Source organism: Camellia sinensis, chromosome 14 (assembly GCF_055761805.1).
Source record: "Camellia sinensis isolate YWXY chromosome 14, ASM5576180v1, whole genome shotgun sequence".
NCBI lineage: Eukaryota > Viridiplantae > Streptophyta > Magnoliopsida > Ericales > Theaceae > Camellia > Camellia sinensis.
In genome coordinates this window covers 105,202,668-105,219,888 of record NC_138974.1, presented here as the reverse complement: position 1 = coordinate 105,219,888, position 17,221 = coordinate 105,202,668, and the positions used below count along the sequence as shown (strand labels likewise).

The window sequence follows — 17,221 nt, the reverse complement described above, 5'->3', positions numbered from 1 at the left end:
TTTGAAAGTGGAGTGAAAATTAGTCAAATAGATTTCTTTTCTTACTAGGATACTTGATAAAAGAACATTTAATAATTAAAACTTATTAATTATTGAAGTTTATGAACTTATTAGGTAATTATTAAAGGGTTGACCGTGCTTTTAAAATATATAATTTGTCTTCATGCTGGACTCAATTTCTTTTGGTTGATTGTTCCTTTTAGTAGTCTACCACTCAAATGTACTTATATTCTGTAGACCAAAGGCTAAATCTCCACCTCAGGATGCTTTACTAAAACTGGAAACAGAGCAAACTTTCACTGAACTATCTCAAGAGAGCTCCATGTTTGTTTTTAAGCTGGGTTTAGTTAAGCTCCAATGCTGCCTCTTGATGAATGGGACCTCTAGTGATGTTTAGAATGTCTCATGTCATTTCTTTATGTCAGTAGCTTTAGGGGAATTGAGTTCTATCCTTTTTTGTATTTTTCTTTCATGATCTTGTCAATTGACCTTGCTTCGGGTCTTTGTCATTTTTGTAAAGCTATGGTTACAATGTTTGCATCATATTTGTTTTAGTATGATCTACCGTTTTTGATTGTGTTATCCTTTGCACTTGTACTAATGTAAGATGGTTTCTCCTAATGCTAATTGCCTGTACGTGGTTGAAGCATCTATGGCACATAGATCATCAGATGAATCCTTAGTCTATGCTATATGATTTTTTTTCACTAGCACTTTATTTACCTTCAATGGCATCTGTTACAGCTGAAAATATTTGCAGGATTGGCCTTTCCTTCCCTTTACTTCTACAATGGAGGAGTTAGAGAGTTCCTTGCTACAATAAAGCAACAAGTTTTTATTGCGAGGTAGGTTGTTTTTAATTTTAATTGTTCTTTTCAACTTGAAATCCTTTGATTGTGAGTAATGAGCATAGTTGGAGATAGAATAAATATGTTTTTTGGACTAGAATATTTTTTTTATTATTATTGCAATATGAATGCCGAATTCCCTAGTTTGTTTTTCTGACAAATTTTTGTTCATTTGAACCACATAAAATTGTTATTAAGGCAACAAACATAAAATTGCCCATTCAATACAAAATTGTTATTTTTTACGGTGACATCAAATCTGTAAGTATCTCTTCTGTTTTTCTCCTCTTCAATTCACTCTAATTTAGGTGTTTTTTTATATTTTATTTTATTTTATTTTAATTTGCTTGCTTAATTTCGTCATAACTTCGCTTCGCGTGTACTATAGAGCGATTTGTTTAGTAATTAGGGTTTAGTTTTGACTGTTTCTCTTTGATTTTACTGTTTCATGCTTTATTTATTTTTTTATTTTTTTAAAGTATCAACGGCTCCAAGTATTGTTTTGTTTGACTAGTTGTTTAATAAGACTTTGATTTCTTATTGTCATAACTTAAAGCATAGAAATTTCTTTATTTATCTGGAGTTGGGAGATATAAAATATGTTTTGTTGAGTACATAAAACAAATCTGTTTTGTTTTGTTGAAAAAGTCTAGGTTCTTGTGGATTTTTTGGCCTTAAGAATATGTATTTGTGTTGATGCATGTGACTTTGTTTGCATATATTTGATTTTTTTAGGGGGGCTGGATTTAGCTTGGTGATAAAATCATTCATTTTGATCTATGTGATCCTCAAGTGAAACGAGCCCTTTATACTGTATGAAGATTATTGATCCACTATTATACATGTAGAAATGTAAATACTCTCTTGAGAAGTTCAACCAATAAGTTTCTTTTCTTCTAATATGATTTTTGCATGTGGGGGTCTAGGAGGATGGGATAGGTATAGGCCTAACTTTTTAACATTATTTGCACAAAGTGGCTACATAAATTATATTAAGCTGGGTATATTGTATGATGAAATTATTATAGTTAACTACTAATGTAAAGATGATCAACAGTTTTACAGGGAGGATGTTATAAATATCATATAATTAGATAAAGTGGTATAATTCTGATAACCAAGTTCATGCTTAAATTTCATGGTTCTTTGTTGTTCTATCCTTTTTGTTTTGGACATTGTATGTTGTTTATTTGTTTAGTTGTCTATGTTCCATGCAATCTATTTTTGTTTAAATACTTGGGTCGGAGGTTCCATAGATTGTTTATTCTTAATTTTTATATTGGCTCACTTATTTGAAAGACATCCTTGTACCTGCTGCTTATGCATTAGGGACTGGTAACTCTTGCTTCGTTTGGGATAAATCTGCCTCATTCCCCTGTTTTCTTTTATAAATAATGGATGTTTTAAGAGTGAACATCTTTCTTAGTAGAGCAATCTGGAAAAAGAATAAGTATGGTGATTTCTCCACATTTTTGACTAGGAATAGTGACCATCACAAGAACTTTTAATTGTACATATATATACCCACCACAAACAGACGGATATTTTGTTGTGCCAATATATCTGAAACGACAGATAGCTGACACATGAGCACTGTTTAACTCTCTATCTCTTTGTTCTATCCTCCCATTATATGTGTAAGAGTTCCTGATGCATTGTTTGGCTTATGTTCACAACTGAAAATATGGCCCCACTGTTCATTGCCTTTTGTATTAAACCTAAATTTGTTGCTTGCTTTTGAGAATCCTTGTCCACGTTGCTGTAATTGTAGACCCAAAACATATTACTTAAAGGAGATGATAATGGTTGGATTATACAATTTCAAAATGTGTAATATATGACCTGACTGATTCATTGGTTACTGCTTTTAGCCTTCCATGGCAGGGTCTAAGAGCTGCAACAAAGAAGCAAAAATATGACAAAATATGTGAGAAGAAGTTATCAACTCCCATTGAGGTATGTTCGTGATGTGAGTGATATGTTTTGTGCCCTTTGTGATTTGAATAGGGAGAATAAATTTTGGCCCTGGAAATCTGATAAATTGGAAAATTTTCTTGGAATATATCTTTTTTCAACTCAGTTACATCTCCAGTGCTATTCTTGAGTATTATATAACAATTTAATGGCGTACATGAGGTCAAAAAAGTATGATAGAGCCTTAAAAATTCTATTAGACGAAGAAAAACATTAAATATTATTTTGGAAACAATAATGAGGAGCTTAATGAAGAAGCCCTTTTGAAAGAAGCTTTTCATGAACAAATAGAACTTTTATACTAAAGGAACAAGCATAAAAAAATAATCACTTTTATATTTTAAAAAATAAAAGAAGCGGACTAATCAAGCTTCTCTACTTTAAATCATTCAAAATGTCTTTATCGACATAGAAATCCAAAAAAACCATGTAAATGAATTGCATTTACATCCAATAGGGGAGTTGAGCCTATGCCAAATGATTAGAAGGCCTCTGTCCTATTCGTTAGACCATGAACGCCTTTCATTTGAACAAAAACACTCACGTATTCCTTTCAGGGGTGGCTTTCTTTTTTAATTTTGAACCGTTTGCAGAAGAGTTATATCTGACACAGCATTTGTTTTGAAAGGTTTTACGCAAGTCGCATCCAGTGGATTTTGCATCTTACTTCCATTATTGCCACTCTTTAACATTTGATCAACGACCGGATTATGGATTCTTAAAGCGCCTGTTTCATGACTTGTTTACTCGTGAAGGTATCAACAAACTCAAATTCATCAGATAGTTAAATGCATATACATTTCATTACTTGCAGAGCTGCAACCCACGTAGTTCGATAGCTTAAATGTGAAATGTGTAGTGGATTTTTTTAATAGTTGGTCTACATAACATATAAATTTGTGATCAGTTCATTGAAGTTTGCTGTATGTGTTTATATATATGGGGTTTTTATTAATTGAAGTTTGTTACATTCTTGATCTACAATCATTTATGCTCAGTTTGTTTGCATGGAAAATGTTTTGTACGAAAAACTTTTTCCTATGTTTGTTGGTGGTGGTGGGATGAAGATATAAATGCTTAAGTATGAGAAAATTTTCTCATCTTTCTTTTTCTTTTGAACTATGACTGGGTGTAGATATTATGCTGTTTATGCACTTCAGCTGCATAATCTACTGGCTGGTGCTTTTGGTTTACATTTGTCCCAAATATTATTTGCAATAGGGTACAAACTATAGCATAGCCTTTTGCTGTTTGGACCATTAAAGTATATGTAGAGTATTTTTCTGCCTGCTAGTTTAGTTGCTCTTTGGAGTGACAGTCTATCAGATTGGATTATTCTTCAAAAGAAATGTAGAGTGTCCCCAAAATATTGCCATATTATATATTGGATTCTGAAATTTGGTCTCAAGTAAAGTGGGACAAGAATATGAACTTTATTCTCTTGGTTCAACACTCAAATTTCATTATTTCAGTTTAAAAAATCTAAATTTCTATTCTAGGATTGTCTGATACAGACATCTATCCTTGTTAAACAGAAAACACTGTATTGGAAAAGAAATGATGAAGCAGAAGCTGCCACCAATGTGGGAACTTTTGAGCTAATCAATTTTAAGGAGATACCAAAAGGAGCCTTTAGGTGTTGTTTATCTTTCTGGGTTTGTTCCCATTCAAATTTTTTTACCTTCTTCAAGTATGAGCATAAGCTAACAGTGTCTAGTTAGTTTCCTGCCATTGCTTTTCATAATCCTTCAACAAATATGCAGTCACTCGAATTTGGCCTTTGTTATTTAAGCAGGCAAATGATGGTAGTAATTCATTCTTTTCTCTGCTTAGAAGTGATGTGTTACACATGAGAATGTGTCTTATTATCATTCTGATTTCTTCATATATATCAAGTTTGATGAGCAACAAAAGGATTTGGAAAGAGTAGGGATGTCTGTCTGGTTATGAAATGTTTTTGATATACCAGAAAATGCTAATTCGTTAGTGATTTATGTTTTGATACACATGAGCTGCCTATACGACAATGGACTCAAGATTATAAAGAATTTCTTGAATCAATTATGACAGGAAATGATAAAATCAAGGACCCATTTATCAAGGTATAATTAAGTTTGATTTCTTGAACTGATTTCTTAGTACATTATTAAGTTGTAGTATGTGAGGTGTTTGGAGTCTCACGATAGATTTTAATGGTTGCAGGATTACAAAGAGCACAACGATGACACCACCGTACACTTTGAAGTTATTATGTCCGAGGAGAACTTGATCATGGCAAAGCAAGAGGGCTTGCTAAAGAAATTTAAACTCACCACAACTATCAGCACAAGCAACATGCATCTGTTCGACCCAAAAGGCGTGATTAAGAAATATGAAACCCCTGAACAGAGTATGATTGTACTATACACCAATTCAGATTAACCTCTAATCATGTATCAAATTTTCAGGTTATTTACAATTTAATTCTTTTGATTTGTAGTTCTTGAAGAATTCTTCCACGAATCAGAGGTCATCTGTCAAACTTAGGTATTTCCCCCATTCTTCTTCTGATTCTACCATTGTGGTTGACCTCCCTAGGAGGGAAAGTGTAGAAAGGTGGGAGGCTTGTTTAGTGGGGCATTTTTTGGGTAGGAATTTGAATTTTAATTATGTCAAAAATTTTGCTTTCAATCTGTGGTAAAATAAGGGGTTAAGGCCGGTGCTATCTACCTCAAATGGGTTCATCTTTTTCATGTTTGATGTCATGGTGTTCTTATTCTCTCTCTCTCTCTCTCTCTCTCTCTCTCTCTCTCATTTTAACTTTCTAATTATGTTTTCTTGAATACTATTTGGATATTGGAAGCTAAATTTTATTTTGTTGTTATTGTTAGGTGTGAGGTTCACATCTTATCATGGGATCTTCCTATCAACATTTGGTATTATATTCCCGTTTGGCATCTTCCTCTTTGTTTGGTTGTTTGCTTCTCATTCTGTTTGGTTCTTTGTTTGTCTCTCCACGTGCAAGACGGGATTGTATGTGAAGGGGGGTGTTAGATAGCTTGATATACATTGTTAGGCCCATTTTGTAATAGTTTAGGCTTTTGGGAAAATTGGTAACTTAACAGCAACCTTTCTATGTGACTGTGCCTCTTCTCCTCGTACATGGTCCATTATTAGATTAATTTATTGTCTGTTTATGGTAGTTATGTCGCAATTCATTTGTCTGGACTGGACCATAGAAAGCTTGTCCATTGATAGCCATTGATATGGATCTCTTTTACAAAAAAGAAAAACCATGTATTATGGATTTAGTATGTAGTGGTCTTGTGATCACGAAAGTATCCACACGCATGGGCTATATGGCTGCAAATTTTTTTAACTCTGTCAGATACTATGTGATGCAGACTGTAATTAAATCCTAGTTACTTGCGAATGAAGAATTTTGTCTGGCTGTGAGTTCACTACTGCTGGTTAGTCCTTGACATGTATGCTTTGACATCCTAAATTAAATCCTTCCATTGCTTCATTCATGTAGAGAGAGAGAGAGGTCATTACAGGGTTGGTCTTCCCAATGTGGGTTTCTGGGAGGGGTGGACTGGATACCTTTCAATTTATCCGATACTCGCATACTTGTTCTATGTTTTATAGTGTGGTAGAATGCACATGTTTCGATTCAATTCCAAATGATTGATTTTCAGTTTTCTTGTTTTGGTGACAATATATCAACTATTCAAAACATACTCTGCAGGTGGTGTTAAATGAGAATGGGAGGGAGGATACGACATCAACTTTTGAGCTTGTGAGATGCAAGCTGACTTTGTTTTATAATTACTGGCAGATGAATGAGGTAATAAACCTGAACAATATCATTTCTAAGCATGTTTCTTTAATCTTCTTGTGTCTGCATGCCTTCTTCTTGTGTCATTCTTTTTTGTTGCTTTATGCTTCTCTGAATCTGTTTGCCTGCTATTCTTCTTCACAATTTTAACCTTGTTGCTTTTTTCATATTTAAAATTATGAATGTGTTCATCTCAATTTGAAATTTAGTTGGGCTGTTGCTTTTTTGCTTGAATACTTTTGGCATGTTTGCGATTCAGAATTGTTTAGAGCAGAGTAGGTAATATAAAGACAACTGATTAAGTAAGGATTAAACCGTACTCTCCTTGCTAGCTTAACACAACCCTTATAAATGGAGGAACAAATAAAATCATTGTTTGCACTCCTGTACATATGATAGGTTGTTGAAACAGTTGATGGAATCTTTTGGAAATAGGGATGTAAAAAGAATTATTATAAATTTGTAAGTATGTTGTTGAAGAGGTTACCATCAATCACAAAATTTACATTGGCAAGTCTTGGCATTTTTGGTGATACAAGATTTTAAACTGATAGATCGTAATCAATTTTGATATTTGTGACATGAACTTGTGATAATGGAGGCCTCCTGTCTAGTGCACACTTGGACTTGCAGTTATCCCTTTCATTCCTCCTCCCCCTTCTTGTTCCCCTTGGGGTTCGTATATCCTCCATTTTCATACTTTCTTTTTCATCCTTGATGTGTTCCTTGCAGATTTTGGAGGCCTTGCTACCTAACAGTATGATTGTTCCTTCAGCTTTTGAAACAGTTGGGCACATTACTCATCTGAACCTGAGGGATGAACATCTTCCATACAAGAAGCTTATTGCAAAGGTACATTGTTTTTAGAAATATTATCACTGCTTTTGCAATGTCATGAAATTAAGTAGGCATTATATGTGTTCTCATAAACTGTCTCTAACGGCCAGAGGTGGTTTTTGTTATCAGGTAGTCTTGGATAAGAACAAGCCAAAGATACAAACAGTTGTCAATAAGATTGATGCCATTCATAATGATTATAGGACGATGCAGCTTGAAGTTTTAGCTGGAAATCGTTCCCTTGTGACTATAGTTGTTGAGAATGGACTGCGTTTTCATGTTGATTTGGCAACAGTGTAGGTTCTTTTTTCTTGCAATCTGGTGTAGTATAACCAGAATTTAATTGCACAATTATCATATCATCACCCAACACTCATAAGTCCACAATCTTTCCAAGTATTACATGTTTGCTCGTTTGCATTGCAACAACTTAACTAAGTTTTCTGAGGTCCCTGCATCTATGTTCTCTGTAAATATGAATTGTAGCACCCACATTTGTCTCACTGTTTACATAGAAGTCAAGATGATCCTGTCATTTAAGGTGTGTTTTTTTGATGTACTAATTTGAAATTGTTGATCAATCAACTTCAGGGCTTAACACACCAGAAGTTTTGACTGCCCAACATTCATTTCTACAGATTAGAATTCACATTATTTCCACTTGATCACTTATTTGAGTTTTTAATTCTTAATGCGTGGTAAAATATCTGTTGGATCCTTATCCGTCACGGTTGAAGAATGCAAACTAGGTGAAACTTGAAAGAAAACAGGAATTTCCTGATGCAATAATGTGAGCATATTTTTGGAGACCGTGCACATAATTTTATGCTCTCAATACTGTCAGAGACATCTGGACTATTGTTCATCGACACGAGATTGAGTCATGATACAATCGCTAGTGAATTGTGCGGAATAGCATACATGGGTAGTAGCTTTGTCTTTAGATCCTATATCATATAGGCAAAACGAAATTGGAGGTTCAAAGGTTTAAATTATGAGGAGCTGGTGCACCACATTTTGCAGTGTTGAAGTAGGCTACCATAACTCTTGATGATTAACGTTTGTTGATTTTGACTGACAGCCAACTGCTGGTTAATGTTTAGGCATTTTGAATTAAGACGTGATTTACTCTCAGTAAAAATATTATGCAATTAGGTGTCTAATACTAAACTTATTCACACTTGAAGATGAATTTGTGGATTTTTAGGTTGTTTTGCTTTGAAGACTCAATTTAGGCACATCCAGAATACGTTCCTCCATGTATGTTTTAACCAGAAGCCAAAATTTTATTGAAGGCTATAACTATTGGTGCACGAGTTCTCTCAATATATTTTGAACTCTACTGTTCATCATGTAGAACGTTAATTGTCTTTCTAAGAAGTCTAGAAACAAGGATCTAAAACAAAAGAATAATGATTTTTATTTTTTATTTTTAATATGAATTGGATTTAATTTTTCCTATTGTTTTATGCAGGTATTGGAATTCAAGGCTAGCAACTGAAAGGCAGAGGCTTCTGAATTGCTTCACATGTTATGATGTTATTTGTATGTTTATGTTCGCTCAGTTGCATCATATTTTCTGCTGTTTTCCACTAGCATACTGCAGTCTCTGACTCCGTAGTATATACTTTTTTCCTCTTCACTATTAACAGGTGATGTTTTTGCTGGGGTTGGTCCTATAGCTATATCTGCAGGAAGAAAAGTGAAACATGTATTTGCTAATGATTTAAACCCCTTTGCAGTTGAATATCTGGAAAGGAATTGTGTCCTCAACGAACTTGAGAGGAAGATAGAAGTATGAATTTAGCTTGTCATGCAATTATTGTTTAATGGTTTTCATAGCTTCATTTTTCAATTTAGAAAGTGTCTATATTTATATATCTGCAACTTGCATTCGACGAAGTTGTATCATGTGGGCTTAATTATTTTGTTTTTGTTTAACATGGATGGAAGGAGGTTCATTGATGCTATGTTTGCAAGTCAAATCCATCACACAAGTGGTTATGAATTTGCCAAATGATGCTGTAGAGTATCTAGGTATGTAAATTATTCTGATAGAGCATAAATTCTCTTTTTCTTTCAGCAGTGAAGTTTGTATTCTGAAATTAAATATTGAGAGTTGCTCGTATAGCTTTTCCATTTTTACTGCTCTACCATTTTAAATGCTACTTAGTGGGTGATATATTGTGAAGGATTTAGATGGTAATAATTACTTATTGAGTTCTATCCTTGGACTTAGGAATTGATGTATTAAATTTTAAATAGGACATATGATGTGATATAGTTTCAAGGTGGCTAACGTTTCTTGTGAATTTATCATGGGACAGAAGCCCTGGGAATAGCATTACAACATTAGGTATAGGATTCTTATTCTGGCTAGCTGAGTAAGGTACTTTGCTATGGCCTACTTTGGCTCTGGTTAACTCCTTCATAATCACTTTGAAAAAAGGATTTTTGAGATGTGTTTATTGGAGACCTCTTATGAGGAAGTAAGATTATATTCAGTGAACAGTCTTCATTATGCATTTCTCTTAGGATTGTAAAAAGTTAAGTTCCATCAGCATGTGGCACTTGGATGGCAACAGTTTAAAGATTCAAAGAAATCGCTATGATCAGTAATTTAGTCATTCAAAATTATTACCTGAATGTCATATAGAAAAGAGTGGAGAAGGTGTTGGAGTTATACAAGGAATGGAGTAGATAATGGAAACCACAGAATATGTTGCGATTTTCAAAATTGCAGACACTAGCATTCAATTGTTCTCTCTCTCAATATTTTGCCCAATTATTGCAGATGTATTCAGGGGAATATTTAGAACAAAGCCCAAGTAGAGAGAAATTACCTTGCCAAAGATCCATGTTTATGGATTCTCAAAAGCAACGTCAAATATGTAAGTTACTTGGATTTGAAAGATGGAAGTGATCCTGAATTTTGTTATATAACATTCCTTTGAAGTAACTACATAAGGAGAAACAAATAAACCATAAACAAAGGAAAAGAAAAGAAAAGAAACGAAAAAATAGAGAAAACCATAAATAAGAGGAAGATTGTTTTCAACATTGTAGTAGTCTTCTATGTCTGTATATGCTTGTCAAGCTTGATTGTCAAGCTTGATTGTGTTTGCCATGACCATATATGAACCTTGCACTTTTCTCTGTGTAAAAAAAGGTCTCATTGTCCAATCTGTTAATACCCATTTCAAATTTGTAATTAGCAGTTTATATTCTGAAATTGACAATTTAATTACCTGCAAATGAGTTAGAAATTTTGATTTGAACTTACGATTCTCTGAAATTTCTAATTTAATTACCCATTTCAAATATTTTCATTAAAAACAAGCCTAACATTATTTCTCATTTTCTTTGGTATAGATGGATGATGGATGATGGATGATGGATGATCTCGTGCACGAAGCTAAATTGTACAAGACTACTTGGCAGTATAAGCATTTTTGGGAGGATTAAATATTATTGGATGGATGTGTATGGATAACAAATATTAGTAGTTTTATTTGTTGATAGCTGCGCATGAATAACAAATAGTTATGTTTCAATTTGTTATGCTAGATGGATGTGACTTGTGAATGAAAACTTGAATAGTTGTATTGTGTCGAATGTTAATGATTCAGTTAATTTGAATGATGCTTTAAAATTATAGGTTTATTATGGATTGAATGAATATTTAGGAATTACAGGTGTATTGTTTTCCTGCTTTGGCGACCAATTTATTAGTCGCGACAAATAAATAATTTTTTTCGCAAAAAATGACAATTGCCGACCAAGAGTTTTGGTCGCAAAAAATACATCTATTGCCGACCAAAAAAGCTCTTGGTCGTGGAAACTCACTTTTGCCGACCAAAAGTTTTAGTCGCGAAAAGTAACAAATGGCGACCAAAACCTTTTTTGGTCGTGGAATGTCACAATTGGCAACCAAACTTTTTGGTCGCGGAATGTCACGATTGGCGACCAAAATTTTTTGTCGTTGAATGTGATAATTGGCGACCAAACTTTTTGGTCGGGAAAATTTCACTTTTCGCGACCAAAGTGTTTTAGCGACTAAATGAATTAGTCGCGGTAATGATATATTTCGCGACCAAAAATTTGGTCGGCAAATCCGACTTTTTCCGACCAACAAGAATTTTGGTCGCGAATTACTTTTGCCGACCCTCAATTGGCGACCAAAGTAGCGACCAAAAAAATTGGTCGCGGATAACTTTTACCGACCAAAAATGGGCTTTTAGCGACCAATTTTTTGGTCGGCAAAAGTGTTAATTCTTGTAGTGAATGATTCGTGATATTAAAAAAATCACCGCTAACAATATTGATGTATTAAAAATATTATAAAAAAAAAAAAAAGTATATTAGTGCTTTTATTTTAGTACTCCCAACTATTTTTTAATCAAATATAAGTGAAAAATAAATAAATAAATAAATAAATAAAGTTGTTGTTTTTTTTTATTTTATTTTATAGTGAACCCTGCCATAAAATATATACAATCATAATCATTTTATGTAACTAATTTTTGCATTCGTATACTTATTGACATTTTGTACCCATGCATTATGACTGTGACTTGTAGCTTCAACCATGATATGAATTCAGAACATGAGATTTTGACCATTTTAATTACTACGACTTATCTGGAAACATATACTCTTTTTGATATTTTAGATATGGTAAAATTCATATACATTCATGAGTCATTTAATTCAAATGTTTTTACTTCAGAATTCAACTCTTGTAGTGCTATATTCACATTATGGACACACAATCAATCAAATATAAGTGAAAAAAATAAATAAATAAAGCTGTATTTTTTTATTTTATTTTATAGTGAACCCTATCATAAAATATATACAATCATAATTATTTTATGTAATTAATTTTTGCATCCGTAGACTTATTGATAGTTTGTACCCATGCATTATGACCATGACTTGTAGCTTCAACCAAGATATGAATTCAGAACATGAGATTTTGACCATTTTAATTATTAGGACTTATCTAGAGACATACTCTTTTTGATATTTTAGATATTGTAAAATTCATATACATTCATGACTCATTTAATTCAAGTACTTTTACTTCAGAATTCAAAATAAGATTTTGACCATTTTCATCACTCTAAGACTATTCTGGAGACATAACCAAATATTTTAGTAAAATTCGCATATGATGATTAATTTAATATTTAACTTTCACCAAAAATATTTTTTTCACATTAGAACTAAGGCTAAGTTTGGGTACTCCCAAAAGAGTCAAAAAGCGAAAAAATTACTCAAAAAGTTAAAAAGTTAACACTATTCACCAAAAGTCAACAATTACGGCTGCACAACTCCCAATTCAAATTTTCCCTACAAATCAATTTTTACAATTTTTTATTACACATTTTTCAATAAAAAGTCAAAAAGTTAACCCAAACATCCATATTTTCAACTTTAATTTTTTAGTCCAAAAAGACAAAAAGTACACTTATTTAGTCTTCCCAAACTTGGCCTAAATCCAGCAAACTTGAAAATTATCTTAGCATACCATAATCTCCTGAACACTACTATGATCAAATGTTTTTTTTTGTTTCTGTTTTGTTTTTGTTATTACTGTTTTTAGCATTAGTATTATTATTGTTGACCAAAAAGACTTTGAGGATAGCGGAATTCATAATAGTCTTCAATTTTAGATTCGAAAGTCGTATTTATATTTAAAAAAAAATAGAAAAAGTATTTGTATTTTATTTGGCAGTGCCATGGATATGATATGACATCACACTTGCCAGACAATGGTGCCGCACTGAGAAAGTTGAATCAAAATGCACAAACTAGCATAAAAGGGATGGCAGTTTGATAAAAACAAAGGATACTCTGGTCATAGGTCAAACTTCAACTTTTTTTTTTTTTTTTTTTTTTTTTTTTTTTTTTGAAACAATAGACTCAAAACTCTATTATTTTGGAATTAAAAGGACAATAATAATTTGAATGAATTTTATTTATTTATTTTTATTTTTTATCAACAAAAAAGAACTTTATTGATAAAAATCAACCATACAAACGTAAGGAAATATATCAATAAAGAGGGTGAGTGCGTAGAGTATGAAGCAAAACTTAACAATCTAAATTAGGTTGGCACCGAAAAACTAGCCCATTCATTTGCTAACACACCACCAAAAGTTGGTAAGGCACCAACTAGAAGGGCAATAAATCAAGACCACAACAACAACACGATTAGCCACACAAAATAAACCAAATAAATATGGTTAAATCAGTTGCCAACTCAATCAAGCTCGCCAAAGTTGCAGCCATAAACACTGATCATCACACCAATCTCACTGTAGGGGTTCAAAATGAACCGTGATTATTAGAGTAATTGGATGGGCAAAACTATGTTAATGAGTCAACAAATCTCTGGGAAGGTTTGAGAATGAGTAGTTGGATGAGAGTGGAGCAAGTGACTCAAGAAGAAAGAAATGGCAGCGCACAAATGGGGCAGCATATCTCCCAAATCCCAAGAAGTTCCTTCTTTAGCCTTGGGAAATGGGTCATATTTACAGGCTTTTCCCTAGTACCAAAGGGTACCAAGTGGCCAAATAAGGTAAGGGCATGTGTCCCTAAAGATCACATGGAATATTCTACCTTGGACCACCAAGTTGAGGTTGCTACGTGTCCTTCTGCATGTACTATGTACTTTCTATTTGGCACAAGTGCCTCAGCATATGCACTGTATTATTTGTTTGGTACATACCGCAACAACTCCTTTTTCGAACCTTAGCAAGTGCAGTTGCAGCGGTAATACCTGCTGTTGCACTTGCCTTCGCAGTTCAATTTAGTCAAGACATGCATTGTCAAGACTTTATAGCCTACCATCAACCATGTTCGTGTTTACTTTAGCGACACCTCCCCCGAAATAATAATGACAACCCATCTCATGATATTCAATAGCAACACAATAATGTGAAATAATGACTTTTCATTTAATTTCCTTTACCGTACAACCCTCTGCATGGACTATGTGCTATCTGTTTGGCACAGGTGCCTCTGCATATGCACTATATTATCTGTTTGGCACATACCTCAGCAACTCCCTTTTTTAAACCTCAGCAAGTGCACTTGTAGCGGTAATACCTGTGGTAGCACTTGCCTTCTTAGTTCAGTTAGGCCAAGACATGCATTCTTAAGACTTGATAGCCCACTATCAACCATGTTCGTGTTTACCTCAGTGACTTCTCCACCTGTAACGCCTCGAAATAATAATGACAACCCATCTCATGATATTTAATAGATACACAACAATGCGAAATAATGACCTTTCATTTAATTCCCTTTACTGTATAACCCTCTGCATATACTATGTACTATCTGTTTGGCACAGGTGTCTTAGGATTTGCATTGTATTATCTGTTTGGCACATACCTCAGCAACTCCTTTTTCAAAGTTCAGTAAGTGCACTTGCAGTGGTAATACCTGCTGTTGTACTTGCCTTCTCAATTCAATTTGGCCAAGACATGCAGTCTCATGACTTTAAAGCCTACTATCAACCATGTTCGTGTTTACCTTAGCAATTCCTCCACCTGTAACGCCCCGAAATAATAACAACAAACCATCTCATGATATTTAACAGATACACAACAATGCAAAATAATGACCTTTCATTTAATTTCCTTTATCGTACAACCCTCTACATGTACTACGTACTATTTGTTTGGCACAGGTGTCTCACGATGTGCATTGTATTATCTGTTTTGCACATACCTCAATAACTCCCTTTTTAAACCTCAGCAAGTGCACTTGCAACAATAATACCTGCTGTTGCACTTGCTTTCTTACTTCAGTTTGGCCAAGACATGCATTCTCAAGACTTTATAGCCTACTATCAACCATGCTCGTGGTTACATCAGTGACTCCTCCACCTGTAACGCCCCGAAATAATAACAACAACCTATCTCATGATATTCAATAGAAACACAACAACGCGAAATAATGACCTTTCATGTAATTTCCTTTACCGTACAAAAGATGACATATGCGAATATACATTCATAAATCCTAGATCTTGAATCTATAGCATATGCCACATATGAGTGAATTTAAAATTTAAAAAAAAAAGGGTTTTACAGATAAGTTATTGTCCCAATGGCTACATTTTTCCAAGACAATACTTGAGTACAACAAAAGTGTGTTCAATTCAATACAATTAAAGTCCAAGTCTTGTACAAAATAATTAGAATAAGAAACAAAAAGGGTAAACTACCAATATGCCCTAATAGTTAGATTTAATTCCCATCAAGTCCTATTAAAAAATAAGTCTTGGTAAAATTGTCGCTAAAAATAATTTTTTTGTGACAATTTTTTACATATGCCGCTAAAAATTGACAATTAGTGAGTTTTTTTTTTATCATGATTTTTATAAATTGTCGCTAAAACTTACATTAGTGACTTTTTTTTATGACAAATTTTTTTCATAGGACCTATTGGACAATAAGTCCACTTATTGGGATCTACACGTAGGTACCCCAAACAAAAATGAGCCTTTAGCTCAAAAGTCCTCCCAAGCTAAGTCCTTAGTAGAGACATATCATTTGTACCTGAAAGTTGTTTTCCACATAGGGTGAGCTAAAGCTCAGTAGAGATACTTTAACACAATCTGTGGAACTTAATAAGGTCATAAGGTGAATGCTCATGCACACCATTTGTCAAACATTATGCTTTTTCATCTCAAAATAATGCAATGCCTTTATCAATGCATTTCAATTCATGAAAATATCCTTTTATATCAGAAAAATAGGGAAGTGGATACAAAACACTAGAAATGTCTAGATACGTGTCTGCCAGTAGGCTTTACAAGCACCGCGAAAGCAATTTTACTGGTACTACTTGGAAGGATCGGCACCTAACCGCTCGAGTTTCTAGACTTTCACTAAGGACACACAAGCCAACAATATAAACCACAACCGCACCCCCTAACCAGATTCACCAAGATATACACATTTTTTTTCTCTCTTAAAAAACAATATATTTTCAATGTCAAGTATTAAACAATGCTCGATGCACAATGTATGAGAAGTTAGTTTCAATTTAACCAAATCTTTATGCAATTTCTATAATAATCAAGACTATCCTCTACTGATAGCCTAAAACAGATATTTTTACTCAACAAATAATTTTTCAATAACAGATAAAATCTCAACATTTCAAAATGAGAGTGATAATAAATATTGAACTCCGCTCTCATCATCAACAAATACCCTTTTTCCATATCCTTTCAAAATCCAACAGTATTTCCTTTCTCTTTTATAAACCAACATCAATGATTTTTCAATAAAACTTTCTTTATTTTCAAAATCACATTTAAAAGAGAAATTTCCAACACAATCCAACAATATATACACATCCACAGTCCTTCTCAAAGAATTTATTTGAAAAACCTTTATTTGCTTTTCAACCCCAAACCCTAGGTTTAACGCAAAACCCCTAAATCACTAAACATTTTTCAAAGAGCAAATAACTAAGTTAAACATCATACAAGATGTTGAAGGAATCTCTACCTTAATAGTAGAAGGGGAAGAGAGCAAGAGTGAAACTTTGGCGGAGCCAAAAATGATATATTCTCTGATTAGATTCAAGCTTTCGATGAGCTCTACCTTTTTCTCCAAAGAGCAACGGTGGACAAATCAATGGATGATGGAGTATTAGAGGTTTTAAGCAAGAACTAGAGAGCGAGAGTGGAGAAATTAGGGTTTTGAAGGTTTTAGAG

The 17,221-nt window shown here is 33.5% G+C and overlaps 1 protein-coding gene across 4 annotated transcripts; it reads left to right on the top strand.

The window, feature by feature from the left end:
• The first annotated feature begins 769 nt into the window (after positions 1-769).
• LOC145807913 (tRNA (guanine(37)-N(1))-methyltransferase 1-like) lies at positions 770-9,311 on the top strand. Of its 4 annotated transcripts, XM_082906924.1 has the most exons (12): positions 770-845; positions 2,720-2,804; positions 3,451-3,577; positions 4,893-4,924; positions 5,025-5,211; positions 5,302-5,348; positions 5,693-5,737; positions 6,550-6,648; positions 7,372-7,491; positions 7,606-7,772; positions 8,951-9,021; positions 9,129-9,311. In XM_082906924.1, the coding sequence occupies exons 7-12, from the start codon at positions 5,714-5,716 to the stop codon at positions 9,275-9,277; spliced, it is 630 nt and encodes a 209-aa protein (XP_082763050.1). In that variant the 5' UTR covers positions 770-845; positions 2,720-2,804; positions 3,451-3,577; positions 4,893-4,924; positions 5,025-5,211; positions 5,302-5,348; positions 5,693-5,713; the 3' UTR covers positions 9,278-9,311. The 4 variants fall into 4 exon arrangements, with proteins under 4 accessions (XP_082763050.1, XP_082763051.1, XP_082763052.1 ...); XM_082906925.1 differs by lacking the exon at positions 4,893-4,924; XM_082906926.1 differs by lacking the exons at positions 770-845; positions 2,720-2,804; positions 3,451-3,577; positions 4,893-4,924; positions 5,693-5,737 and having other exon boundaries at positions 9,129-9,306.
• Positions 9,312-17,221: the final 7,910 nt, after the last annotated feature.